At 36.9% G+C, this 14,137-nt stretch overlaps 1 protein-coding gene across 3 annotated transcripts; it reads left to right on the top strand.

Moving 5' to 3' along the window:
• Positions 1–429: 429 nt before the first annotated feature.
• LOC105680140 (glutamine and serine-rich protein 1) lies at positions 430–10,438 on the top strand. Of its 3 annotated transcripts, none has more exons than XM_012380595.2 (10): positions 430–1,199; positions 1,556–5,237; positions 5,323–5,732; positions 5,821–5,847; positions 6,009–6,146; positions 6,236–6,357; positions 6,432–6,556; positions 6,649–6,932; positions 7,304–7,486; positions 7,564–10,438. In XM_012380595.2, the coding sequence occupies exons 2-10, from the start codon at positions 1,778–1,780 to the stop codon at positions 7,822–7,824; spliced, it is 5,010 nt and encodes a 1,669-aa protein (XP_012236018.1). In that variant the 5' UTR covers positions 430–1,199; positions 1,556–1,777; the 3' UTR covers positions 7,825–10,438. The 3 variants fall into 3 exon arrangements, with proteins under 3 accessions (XP_012236018.1, XP_012236017.1, XP_012236019.1); XM_012380594.2 differs by having other exon boundaries at positions 5,320–5,732; XM_012380596.2 differs by lacking the exon at positions 5,821–5,847 and having other exon boundaries at positions 5,320–5,732.
• The last annotated feature ends 3,699 nt before the right edge of the window (positions 10,439–14,137 follow it).

Below are 14,137 nucleotides of genomic sequence, written 5' to 3'. Positions count from 1 at the left end.
AATATAAAAATATATGAAGAAAACATTTTAAAATTTGCATTATTTCAAATTTTAATTACATTATTTTTCAAAATCGAGAATTTAATTTTTAAATATTTAAATTTGCAACTCAGTTTGCTTACGATTTATCGAAATATTTTGATACTGTGTTAATTTATCGGCAATGCATGCTTACAAAGATTCTTGCAACAAACTCTAATTAATTACAGCTATGAAGTTACGAATATTTCATAATACCTGAAATATATGGCGATAAATGTTTTGTCGTAAAATGCTTTTCTTCAATAAACTTATTATACATTAGATAAATATTGTAACAATTATATATATATATATATTACAACTTATTTATTTATTCAAAAATTCCGCCCAGTGTATTAGTGGTTTAGTGCAATTTGTCTGAAGCAGACGGGAGATGGCAGTCCATTGTTGTCTGGAATCAAAATGGCGGCCAATAATGGGCAGCAATGCGGGACAGTGATATTGTGCACAGTGTGCACGAGCAAGTGTTAATGTGTGTATGTCGTTTATAAACGATAAATGAATCCGTGCGAGAACGTCAAGACGTCGCGACGCGTGTCATTAAGCGGTGCACGGAATGCGCGTTCATCGCCGTGATTACACGCGCGAATCATGTGAGCGCGACTCGCCGTTGTCCGGTAGGGTGCTACTGCTGCCGCTAGTGCCGCCCGCGTATCGCGTGTCGTGCGTTTATCGTGTAATAGCTCCTGCTGCTTGTGTAGCCATACTTATCATATTATTCGCCGAGACGACGTTTCGTCGTCTGACAGTCCGACAAGCGCTGCATTATTTCACAGCATCCGATTCGCCGTACGGCTGCGCGTCCTTGAAGAGAATAGCGTCGTCGCCGTCGCTGTCATCGTCATCGCCGTCGCTGTTCTCGTATTGCGGGAATCGTTCCCGCGCCGAGTATGCGGCGATCGTTTCCTGTCTTTCTGTCGTCGTCGGACGTACAGCACTTGCACCGATTGTCATCGCCACTGATTGTAGCTGAGCACTGTGTCGCAGCCTCGGCGGTGCGCTCTGAGAAGCTTCAACGAGCAATCTCGGATTCTGCGAACATCCGTGATCCTTTATCGACACTTATTCGAGCACCCGATCCTGCAACACTTCAGGAACGTCAGATTACATTGCACACTCTTTCATTGTTGTGCTTAATCCTGGATCCTATGCAAAACGTAAGCTAATCAACTAATTTTGTTTTTACTGATTGCACAAATAATTCTCTTGTTGTCACGAGAATGTACGCACAAAATCGCAATTATAAGAATTACTTGATCATTCTTTTTTTATTGACAAAATAATTCAAAATAGATGCGACTGTCATGGTTGCTACAACATATTTACTTTTCATTTATTTCCTTAAAATAGAGTTTTCTGGTTTTTGAACAGCAGCATATTGCATAAACACAATTTTTAGTTTGGAATGCAAAGAATGTTGCAATTTAGTTATATTGTAATTTTGATAAGTACACACTGTCTATCATTTACTATAAAACAAAATCAATCATGTGACTTTATTTTGCTTTTTCAGAGAGGATGGAGGTGCTAGTCCTGATCATCGAGTGAATTTTTGGTGATTGTATATTTACTGGAAATTTTTCAGCATAATTTACTACTTTGCACAGAAGCAAACAAACATAAAGAAGTTGTGATAACAAGTTATGAGTATCCTGAGGTATGTTTTTAGTATTATCAATCAGGAGAATCCATTGAACGTATACCAAGCAAGGCACTATAGTGCCAAGCTTGGGTAATGGATCCCGTTGGTCCATGGTACGCATACAATCGTATTACCGTGGGCAGTGCCACTGGGACATTTCAAGCAGCAACACCAACGACATCCAGTGATTTTGTCTCCCATCATTTAACAACAGCTGCTACACAGGCAGCGCCATCAACAACGACGTCGCAATTGCTTCTACAAGCAGCCCATACAACAGCAACTCTGGCGGGTCAACCGTCCCCTTTTAATCCGGGGGGATTTCTATCTCCGCCCCCCGTGGGTTACGACGTTTTCACTCCTCTGTTTCCCAATGCTAAACAGGCGCATTATGTTACTCAACATAGGCAAACTCTCGTTCAAGCGCAAACGGTGTCGGTGACGAAGCAAAACACCACAACGGAGTCTGATATTCCTGCGTTGAGAGAGAATTATAGCACCGCGCATCAAGCTACATTCTTTGAACAACAAGGGGTGCCGACGTCGCCCACGGCGTCAACATTGGCCTGGACACATCAGAATAATACACAGCTGCCTAGCCCGTTCGGCATTTTGCCACATGAGAGCGTTGTTCCTTCGTCCCCGGGCGCGCCGTCAACGAAATCCAGCGGCACCGGCTACGAGAACACTTTCAATACCCATTTCAACACGCAGACCATAAATAATATCAATGCTTCCCAGTTAACTAGTTCGTCTGCGTGTAGCGCAGATTTTAAGACATCCGGTTGTCCGACCGACGCGAAGAAATCAGTCAATGTAAGATCACAATCACCTACCGTCAGTGTAAAATCCGTGATTCCCACGTCGCAGGCCAGTAGCAGTCAGACGTTCTTCCATCAAGTTCCGACGACTTTTAGTTCCGAGAACTTGACGAGCACTTATCCAAGTGCGAGCAATGGAAGCCAATCCATTGCCGGAAACGGCAAGGTGCAATCGTCGCTGCAGCATCAGCAATCGTGCATCGTGTCGACACCGAGCAATAATGCCTCGGGTAAGGAATACAGAATACCGCAGCCGCCGTCGAGGTCAGTCGTGTCGACGACGGTTTTTTTGAGTGCCTCCGTGCGATCAGGCTCCACGCAAGCGATTCAGGACAAACAGGGAACGCGCAACGGCAATTTCACGTCGCCGCCTAACAAAGCGGTCACCAACGCCGCTCAGCAAAATATTCAGTCCAAGGCGCAGGCGAAGATCTATTCGGAATTGGGTAGCCACGGAGGTGTCGAGCATCGAAGAAACGAGCAACAGGGGCATGATAACAGTCAATCGTCTCCGATTAGCTTCTCCATTATGGACAATCGTAGCTTAAATTACGCCACGAACAATACCGCAAACTGCAACAATACCAGTGGCAAGCTCACGAGCAACCAGAGGGCATCGTCCAACAGCAATCTCCAGTCGCATCCTCAGCAGCAGCAACAGCAGCAGACGTTTCACATTTTGAATCAACAACAGCAGCAGCAGCAGCAACAACAACAACAACAACAAACTACGACCTATAGACATTATTTGACGGGATCAACGAACGACGCGGAGTACCATCATCCAGGCAGATCAAAATCCGCAACTTCAACGGACTCCGCGTACTCCTCCAATACTTCGCAAAATGGACCAGACTGCAGCGTTGTTGTTCCCCGACGACCGAGTCCTTTGCAAGCCCATTCGCAGGCCAGTCCCTTGGGCCACGTTCCGAGTCCGGCGTATCCCATGTACAATAGTCCAATGGCGACCATGTCGTCGCCGTCGCCGTTGCAACAGCATACCGAAAATAACAGCAATCAATGTGCCAGCGGCACATCGTACAAAGGCGGAGTTCAGCAACAGGTTACTCCGTCGTCACCTCTTGACGTCACCGTTTCTAGACCGGCGTCCCAGGGACAGGTCGCGTATTCGTCGGTGATTACGCGCGCGTTGGGCACCACAGAGAACAACAAAACCGCTTACAACGCTGAGGGTAAAACGTACGACAGGCAGCAGCAGGATTTCTCGCAGACGCAGAAGCAGCAAGTCTGCTGGGAGAGTGACAACCGGCAAACGGTGAACGATAACAGGAAGTTTGCCGTTTACAGCGGCACAAATGCGACCGCTGGCGACATGAATGCGCAGAGCTTGCCGGTTCAGCAACAGGTGCAAAGACTGATAAACGTTGCGGATAGACAGCAGCCGTATTTCGAGGCTAATCAAGTGGCGCTGCAGGACTTGAGCAGCTGCCGGGGAGACCCGATGAGTATTGTGAAGAACTTGCAGACGTTGCAACAGAGCCCCTGTCAAGTGCAGCAGCACACGACCGCTGCTATACCGACCAGTACGACAGAGCAACAGAAGCAGGCTGAGGAACGGCGAAAAGCCGACAGTGCTAACAAGAAGAGGAAAAGTTTGGAGAAAAGTGTACACAATACGCCATTGGCGAACGAACTTACGGGCACTGCGACGATGACGGAATACCTCAATAGGATACCACCGCCGGCTCACCACAACGCGGTTAATCAACAACAACAGAACGGTTACTTCGAGTTCGAACGGTGGCCGCCCTCACCCGCCAAGATGTTCCCCACTGCGTCCGGCGCCTTTAGCTCTCAGTCGTCACTGCACCATTCGACTAATTTTGTGGGCACCCCGGCACACCAGCACCAGACGCTAATGGTGTCGCATCATCACGCGCCGCCGCCTCTCCCATATTTTCCGGCCTTCCATATTCCCGCGGGTCATCATCCACATCACCCACACGAATTCCAATCCTCGGTCGAGATAACGCCGATAGGATTCGAGAATACCGCGAATCAAAACACCAATTACAATCAAGAAGTCAAAGACGACCAGCCTAAAGTGATCGTTCCTAATATCGAAGAGGAGCTAGGTTTCCTTAAGCAGGATCAGCAACTGATGCCGAGCGCGAATCAAATGAACAAAGACTTTAAACGGCCCAATCGAGACCCGAATACAGGCTTTATGACGAGCTACTTAAAGTTTCTGCAAGGTGAAAGAGATCCCTCTCCGCCGCCTGCTATACGCGGTGGCAGAAAGGCTACATGGAACAGGTCAAAACCGTATATACCCGTTGAGTCGAATAAACCTACGGAAGCTTTAATTAACGGCGAAACTACTAAACCCCAAGAAAAACCGGCGCCGATTAAGGAAACATCGGTTAAGGAAACACCTGTAATAGATTACGCTAATGATCCTAGGTACTTTCCATTGCCGAAGGAGAGAAAAAAGTCAAACTTTGATTCGAGTGACGACGGATTTACTAGTGACGATGACTTTCTGTTTGCTCCTAAGAAAACTGAGAAGAAAGTGCAGAACGCAAGTAATTCTAGTAATACTGAAGTTGTTACTGTGAAATCAGAAGGAAAAGGTAGGAAAGGTCGGCCTATTAAGCCCGGTGGACCCACAGATAGAAAGAGAAGAGCTGCTGCAGCGGCAGCGGCGGCAGCAGCGGTAGCAGCAGCAGCAGCGGAAACAGAGAAAAAGTCTTCAAAGAAGGCTGAAGAAGGTAATATGGATGTATCTTTTATATTCTCTGTTTTGTTTTAATTGATACTTTACAGCTTTGAAAATATGTATATCTTGCACAGTAGATCCTTTACTCCTTCCTCCCAGACGTGAGACATCGAGAAGAAAAGCGAAAGAAAAGACCTCAGTGAAACAATTTCTGGATCGACAACAGGGTATAGATTATTTCGATAATGACGAGGAACAAGTCGATTCCGATTCAGATCCAGCGTGGACTCCTGCTGTAAAATTGATCGGGGAAGAAGAAGAAAAGAGAAAGAAACGTGGTAGACCTGCTATCACAAAAAAAATTAGGAAGATCTTGGAGGAAGATGGATATTCGTCTGGGGAAGCTATTGTTTCCAAAAAATCGACAAGGAAAAAACACGAAATGTCTTCAAAAAACTTTAATAGTTCTGGCAAAGTTTCTTCTAAGAATGATGAAAAATTAGCAGCGGCAGCAAGCGACGAAGATATCGATATCTCACCATTTAAGGTACAGATTTTGCAAAGATGATTCAACATATTAATTGGCCTCATATTACGAATAACAGATTAATAATCTCATTATATTTTGCATGCAGCATTCTGTAAGCAATTCAGAAGACACGGTAATCTTTAATTTTTTTTAAATTCTAATTAAAATTTGCTACAATACCCCATGCATATATGTATTTCTTACAACTGACTTATAACAATATCTTTGACTAATTAAAGTATTAAATATTAGCAGTGGATTAAATAAAAAATAATATTTTTTCTTATTTTCCAGTCTGGTGAATTTGTTGTGATCAAGACAGATTTGATTGAAGAATATCCCCCTCTTTGGAGAATAGACGGCAAAACGTTACTCCAGAAATATGAACCATTCAAATCCAATGGAAAAACTTTATACAGAAACATATCTACGGTAAATTTAACCAAGTGTTGTAAAATATATTAAAAACAGTAATTAAATATATTATTCTGTAATTTTTATTTTACATTTTTTTTTCAAAGTATTCTGCATGGGTTTCACAAAATCGACATATATATCAACAAGTTCCTGTGAAATTCTGGCAGCAAGGCAAGATAGAAACAATTGTGGAATTCTTGAGAGATGAGATGATCATTGATGATAGGTGAATGTTTGTATAAGACTTAAACAAGTTTTGTGACTTTTTATTTATATTTTTTTCTTTTTTCCTGATTGCAGCGAGAACATCATTAAATCTATGAAAGATACCGAAAAGTATCAAGATAATTTTGAAGTTTATATACAGACATTGATCTCGCAAGCTTTGGATTCGAATTTTCTTACAGAAATATTACAAGAACAAGGTAAGAAATATAAATTAAATTGATTTATTACTATCTTTAATAAACGTGCATCACGACGCGATAATAATTGTGTGTTTGCTATTATTCTTTAGATGATTACTTCCTGTCAAATGTTAAGATTGTCGATGAAGTAACAGAGGAGAGGAAACGTCGTCTCTTGTTCACGACTAAATGGAAACCGAATGTTGTGACAGCAATATCAACATGGCCGTGTGTTGATGTGCTTAAAGATCTACCGGCATCGGAATATAAAGGGAAATCTTGCGCTGGTTGTCAACAGACAAAAATCTATGCGAGAGTTCTGCTTTATGGACAGCCATATAATAGTACTACATTGGAAGGCTCACCTCCTGATCCAAGAGCACCTCACGACAAAGTACGATATATAAATATATATAATATAATATAATATAATATAATATAATATAATATAATATAATATAATATAATATAATATAATATAATATAATATAATATAATATAATATAATATAATATAATATAATATAATATAATATAATATAATATAATATAATATAATATAATATAATATAATATAATATAATATAATATAATATAAATATAATATAATATAATATAATATATAATATAATATAATATAATATAATATAATATAAATATAATATAATATTATATAATATAATATAATATAATATAATATAATATAATATAATATAATATAATATAATATAACAAAATCTCTATACTTATTTTTATTTTACACTAGGCTTTTTTATTATGCCGCATTTGCCAAAAAAAGGTAACTTTGTATAATAAAGTTGCTCATCAAAAGTATCTAATGTTTTTGGAATGTACGAGAAGAGTGGCCGATAAAAGAGCAGCTTCTCCGCACAAGGACACAACAAAAATATTGAATGAATTGTTAGCAGATGAACCATGGTTGAATCAAGTGAGTATATCTCTCACTGCTGTCTTAATAAGAAATAATGATATTAATTATTAAACAAAAATAAATATTTTTTTTAGCTTTTCAAGGAAGCAAGAAGCATTTGGGCTGAAATTGATAGCATGGAGCAACAAGCTATAACAAAAGCGAAACCGAAAGCAGCATTGTCGTCGTCAATAAAACAATATCATAAAACAGAGACGACAGTCGCCAATGATTCTACTGTACTTACATCTAAAGAGTCTGCTAATATTTCTGAATCACAGGTGCCTATGCAGAATATCGAAAACAATCCTCAAACAGCTTCTAGCGACGTGCAGATGGGCAGCGAACCGTCTTAGTGGTATTATAATGATTATTTACGTTTAATGCGAAAAGCACCAAGCTGTTACAGGTTCAACGATACAACCAGTAACGCACGAAAATTTGTTATGCCAATCAATGTCAATCAAATGGACGTCTCACTGCGATAACAGTGAAGAATCTTGTAAAGATATATACTGTGAGAAACGATCGAATTAAAATTATAATCAACTGTAACTATAATGATAAGCCATATATATAAAGTATACATATTAGGTAAGTATAGAAAGAGAGTTTCATATATACATACGTACAGAATACACCAAGCATATGTAACATATTCACATTTGGTATAGAAGTTTAGTTCTAGCCCAAATATTGCCATTATCCTTATAGCGTAATGATAGCGTAATAACGGAAACTGATATTCATGTGAATATAGGCATCTAGTTTATTTAGTTTAATCTTTGTATTGTGTGACGATCTTATATAAGTTTATATTAGTTCTGGATATATGACGAGATCTGAAACATGTTGAAATATTACGGTGATATGACGTATTAACGTCACTACTTTCTGTATTATATTTGTATCACATTTCATCAATCGCGAAATTATAATTCATGTAGTATATAGAGAGCATTATATTATTTTTTTGAGTATTTTACGCAAATATATGAGCGTTAGTCTTTTTATGGAGAAATTTACAGTAATTATATATTGTTTACAATTGACAGAATTTTGTAAACGCTTGCTTTAAATTTTATCTTGCGTGTGTACATATGAAATGTAATAGTAATAAATCTTAAAACTGCAGTAAAACTAGCCAGAATCTACGTTCACATTGTTTTAAAACAAAGCTTTATGATCAATGCAATAGTTTTGAAACATTTTTTATAAATTGTGAAGTTAATATATTTATATAAAAAAGCATTTCTAATTTCTATATATAATTTACATTTCTATTCATTTTATGTTATTTGGTATGTTTCTAATGTGTCATATTTCACATAATAGTATATATTCAATAAGTATTTCTTCCAAAAGTGCAACATAATATAATATACAATATGAAAATTCTTCCATGTTAAGGGAATTTATATAAATGAATTTGAACATATCTTATATTGCTTTAAAAGGAAAAAAATTGTTATTTTAATGTTTTTTATTTTTTATTATTACTCCATATCTTACACAATAAATACTAAAAGCCGATTTTTCTTCTAACATAATAATATCTATCAAAAATATGAAACAATATGACACAGAAAGATGGTTGTTTATTCTATTTTTTGCATCAAAGTTACACATTTATCGTGAAACATTCAAGAATCTAAAAAACAATTGATTATACGAATAATATAATATGAGAATAATTAGTTATATCAAAAATTTAGGTATAATGACACCAATAGTTTCTTTAAAAATGCAGAACACATCGAAGTAATTTCTAATAGCGAAATACAAACAAAATGCGATTGCTTTAGAAAATCACAACTATTTTTGTGTCTCTCCGGAATAAATCTATCTATTCATAGAGTATTCTCAAAAATCGAAACTTGGATATGTTTAAATTAGGGGAAAAAGGAAAGATATTACATCTGCATTATATGTTAAGGCCATTTCTCCATAGATATTTTCCAATAGTTGATAGATATTTTATGATAGTGCGAAATCTTTTAATAATTTTGCTGTACACTAAATACTATTATATACTTTTAAGTAACATTGTGCTTACTATAAAATTGATTGATTATTATTAATTATTATTATTAGTCTATCGTCATTATTATTGTTTAAACTTTAATTGTTTAAGTTTTTAACAAGTTTCCAGATTTATTAAAAAGAAAGAAATCACTCTAAAGAGCGAATAGAAATGGTGATATACGTGTGTGGCGCGAATGTATTTTTCGATGATGTATCAAATTATATTTGTAAATTGTAAAGATATAATAGCGAGTGAGAGGACGATCGGTTGCTGCGTATCAATTTATAACACGATAAGAGCTTCAGGGATTTTTCGTATATTTCGACGAATCGAAGTTCGTGTGTTAGTAATTATCTCAGTGATATTCGGTTGTGTAATAAATTATCAAATGATTTATAATTGATGAAACAGCTATAAAATCACATTCGGATACTGAAGCAGAACAATTCGGATAAGTAGTAGCAGACACGGAAAAGCATGCAACTGTATAAGATGTTCTTTTCAGCGAATGTGCCATGCAATAATTCATATCGCGTTGTATTACGTGCGACAATTCGACTTGCAATGCGAATCAATTGCTAATAAGTGGAATTTACTTTTCCAGAAAGTTGCATTATCGCACGTAGTATTCACTTAATATACGATACAGTTATTATCAATATTATATAAAACAAGACTATTAATATTGTTATATTGTATTTTTTTCTTTAAGAAATGTCCGATAATATTAGTTTATTTGTTCAATTGTAAATTACTTAGCGCTTTTTCAATTTACGCAAACGAATTATAAAGAATTATTAATCTTAACGAGACAGCGTATGCAGTATTTTCTGTATCGCAATCGAGAAAAAAAGATCAAAATATAAATATTAGAGCGAAATCTTACTCGCATAATTTATGTTTTTATTAACCATTTTTCAATAAAACGGAAGAAATCTATAAAACTGTGTACAATTGTTATGCTCTTTTATCTTTTATGAATTTAATTTTGTATATAATAAATGAACTAGTAATTAAAATTTTGGTATCGTAAAGATATTTTAAAGCTACGCTCGCTCTTTTGGCTATTACAATAACTTCATGGCATATTAGCGTAGAATGCAGAACGCAAACGTTTCGTGAATAAGCGCATCCACGCTTATCTGTACGTATTCCTAAATGTATATCGAATGCGAATCCAAGTCGGGAGTTCTGATTAATGATATCAGATTATCACAAAAAAATACAATAGATTGAACTTTTAATAACTGAATAAGTGATTGGAAAAATGTACTGTAAAGACCTGAATATGTTTATTGAGAGCTGATTTGTCAGGAAATGAATGTGATTCGTCAGGATAAGCAGATTGGGAGAGCAATAGGATACGTTCACTTTTAAATAAAAGACTTTATTCACCGGCTATGCCGGCCACTGATCCTTACTTCAGCTATCGTTACAAAAGACTCTCTGTTCTCGCCTCGTCGCTCCCGCGTGCGTAGACGTAGTCACGTGTCCTTACGGACCAATCCGAGAGCGGCTGTTAGCCAAAGGGAATCGGCCAATCGCGAGCAACAAGAAGAACACTAGCGCTCTAAAGCCTTGGGTGTTTACGATAATTCAAGTTCGAGTTATAGCGTTTTCGATTATACAGGATTTGAACGACCCAGGGTTGGTTAATGACGTCATTGCAACCTCTCCACCAATGAAAGACTTGCATTTATAGTAAAATAGTGGGCTTGTTCGTTTTAGCTACACTGGGGCTGCTCTGGGTCTGCTCTACACAGGATAATACAGGACAGATAAATAGTTTGTCCTGTATTATCTTGTTTAGAGCAGACCCAGAGCTGCCCCAGTGCAGCTAAAACGAACAAGCCCAGTGATTGATCAACCCTGGGTCGTTCAAACCCCGTTTATTCGAAAACGCTATTAGTTTCACTAGGACCGAAAAATGAGATAGACATAACCATCTAGAATCTTTATGATTTATGACAACTCAACGCTGTCTTGTATTGCTTGAGTTAAATTAATTGAATTTGTTGAGTTTATAGAGCAAATTTTATTGTAATAAAAAAATGTTAACTGCAAATCAGTCTATGAAAGAAACAAATAATGTTGGTATGTATGTTGGTATATCTCTTTAATAGATATAATTATATATATATGTATATAATTATATTTATTAAACTCAACAAATTCAATGAATTTAACTCAAGCAATACAAGACAGCGTTGAGTTGTCATGAATCATAAAGGTTCTAGATGGTTATGTATATCTCATTGTCGGTCCTAGTAAAACTAACTCGAACTTGAATTATCGTAAACACCCCTTGTGTCCACAATACTAGAACTCAGTCCGAGATCTCGGACTAAGAGAAAGTTACTAGAACTCGGATCATGTACACACTGGGTGCATTCGTTTATGCAGCGGTTAGCGCATCCACTGCGTTTATCATCTGCTAGTCACGTTATCTAATTTACCGAACGCACACCTGCGTGAATGGCTGCGTGAATGGATTTAAAAGCATTGGCGAAGTTGCATTACGTTGTGTCTATACAAAATTTTGCGAAAATAATGAAGACGGGATCAAAACATTCTTAAATTGAGAGTTCTCTGATCCTTTTTCTATATCAGCTGTAGACGAAATCATTACATGGTTAGGAACTATTGCAGCAGAACCTGTACCTGAGATAAATTTACAAAAACAAATCCCAAAACATTACAAAATTTGTTTATAGAAAATTCAGACAGTTTAAAATTTTATAATGTGTTTAGATTTTCAATCTACATTTAATACGTGTGCATTTTTAGGTTAATTTGATTGTAAATACGAATATCGTAAACTTTAAAAAATTTTTCCATTATATAATACTTATCTTGGATTACTTTTACTTTTGCGGGATCGATTTCGAGGAGTTGTTCTACCCCTTTTTGATTTTTTATTTTAATAAAATCTATTTTCACATTTTAATTAATCAATGTGGATGCAGATAATTAAGCTAGATTCGCAATGGGTGTATTCGTTTACGCAGTACTGCAAGCAGAGCATCCAGAGCAGGACCTCCGAAGTACCTGCGCAGATGAGATACATCCCTGCGTAAACGAACGACAAACTGCGCTGCAGTTATTTTCGCAGGCGGAGTAAACGAACGACATCTGCGGCAGTAACTGCATAAACGAATGCACCCACTGGGTGTTTACGATGGGTGTTTACGATAATTCAAGTTCGAGTTAGTTTCACTAGGACCGACAATGAGATATACATAACCATCTAGAACCTTTATGATTCATGACAACTCAACGCTGTCTTGTATTGCTTGAGTTAAATTCATTGAATTTGTTGAGTTTAATAAATATAATTATATACATATATATATAATTATATCTATTAAAGAGGTATACCAACATACATACCAACATTATTTGTTTCTTTCATAGACTAATTTGCAGTTAACATTTTTTTATTACAATATAAAATTTGCTCTATAAACTCAACAAATTCAATTAATTTAACTCAAGCAATACAAGACAGCGTTGAGTTGTCATAAATTATAAAGATTCTAGATGGTTATGTCTATCTCATTTTTCGGTCCTAGTGAAACTAACTCGAACTTGAATTATCGTAAACACCCTATGAGTATCTTATATTTTATCTTGACAGATATAGCGTTTTCGAATAAACGGGGTTTGAACAATCTAGGGTTGATCAATCACTATTTTACTATAAATGCAAGTCTTTCATTGGTGGAGAGGTTGCAATAACGTCATTAACCAATCTTGGGTCGTTCAAATCCTGTATAATCGAAAACGCTAATAGTAAAAGAAACTAGTAAAATCTAATAACTCGCAATAACTCGTACCGAAAAATGGGACGCAACGCATTATTTCGTTTGAGCTTCTTATTCGAGTTTTGCATCCAAATTCAGTGTGTACATGATCCGAGTTCTAGTAACTTTCCCTCAGTCCGAGATCTCGGACCGAGTTCTAGTATCGTGAACACAAGGCTTAAGGAATAGAGGGACTGAGTTAGAGACCCTAAAAAGAGAGACTCGCCAACTCGTCACGTGACTGTTAGTGGACTCTGATTGGCTGGTGTATGGATCACACATTTGTGCCCCGTGTGCACCATAAAGCTACACTGAACTACACTATGGCCATTATTCATATAGCGTTTTCGATTATACAGGATTTGAACGACCCAGGGTTGATCAATCACTATTTTACTATAAATGCAAGTCTTTCATTGGTGGAGAGGTTGCAATGACGTCATTAACCAACCCTGGGTCGTTCAAATCCTGTATAATCGAAAACGCTAATAGTGGGTGTTTACGATAATTCAAGTTCGAGTTAGTTTCACTAGGACCGAAAAATGAGATAGACATAACCATCTAGAACCTTTATGATTTATGACAACTTGACGCTGTCTTGTATTGCTTGAGTTAAATTAATTGAATTTGTTGAGTTTATAGAGCAAATTTTATTGTATAATAATAAAAAAATGTCAACTGCAAATCAGTCTATGAAAGAAACAAATAATGTTGGTATGTATATTGGTATACCTCTTTAATAAATATAATTATATATATATGTATATAATTATATTTATTAAACTCAACAAATTCAATGAATTTAACTCAAGCAATACAAGACAGCGTCGAGTTGTCATA

This window comes from Linepithema humile, chromosome 1 (assembly GCF_040581485.1).
Source record: "Linepithema humile isolate Giens D197 chromosome 1, Lhum_UNIL_v1.0, whole genome shotgun sequence".
Lineage (NCBI taxonomy): Eukaryota > Metazoa > Arthropoda > Insecta > Hymenoptera > Formicidae > Linepithema > Linepithema humile.
This window is presented reverse-complemented; position numbering and strand designations above follow the sequence as displayed.

Coding starts and splice junctions, on each gene's coding strand:
- LOC105680140 (XM_012380594.2), top strand. CDS start 1,778: ATGGATCCCGTTGGTCCATGGTACGCATACAATCGTATTACCGTGGGC. Junction 5,238..5,319: donor TTCAAAGAAGGCTGAAGAAG/GTAATATGGATG, acceptor TATCTTGCACAG/TAGATCCTTTACTCCTTCCT. Junction 6,933..7,303: donor CAAGAGCACCTCACGACAAA/GTACGATATATA, acceptor ATTTTACACTAG/GCTTTTTTATTATGCCGCAT.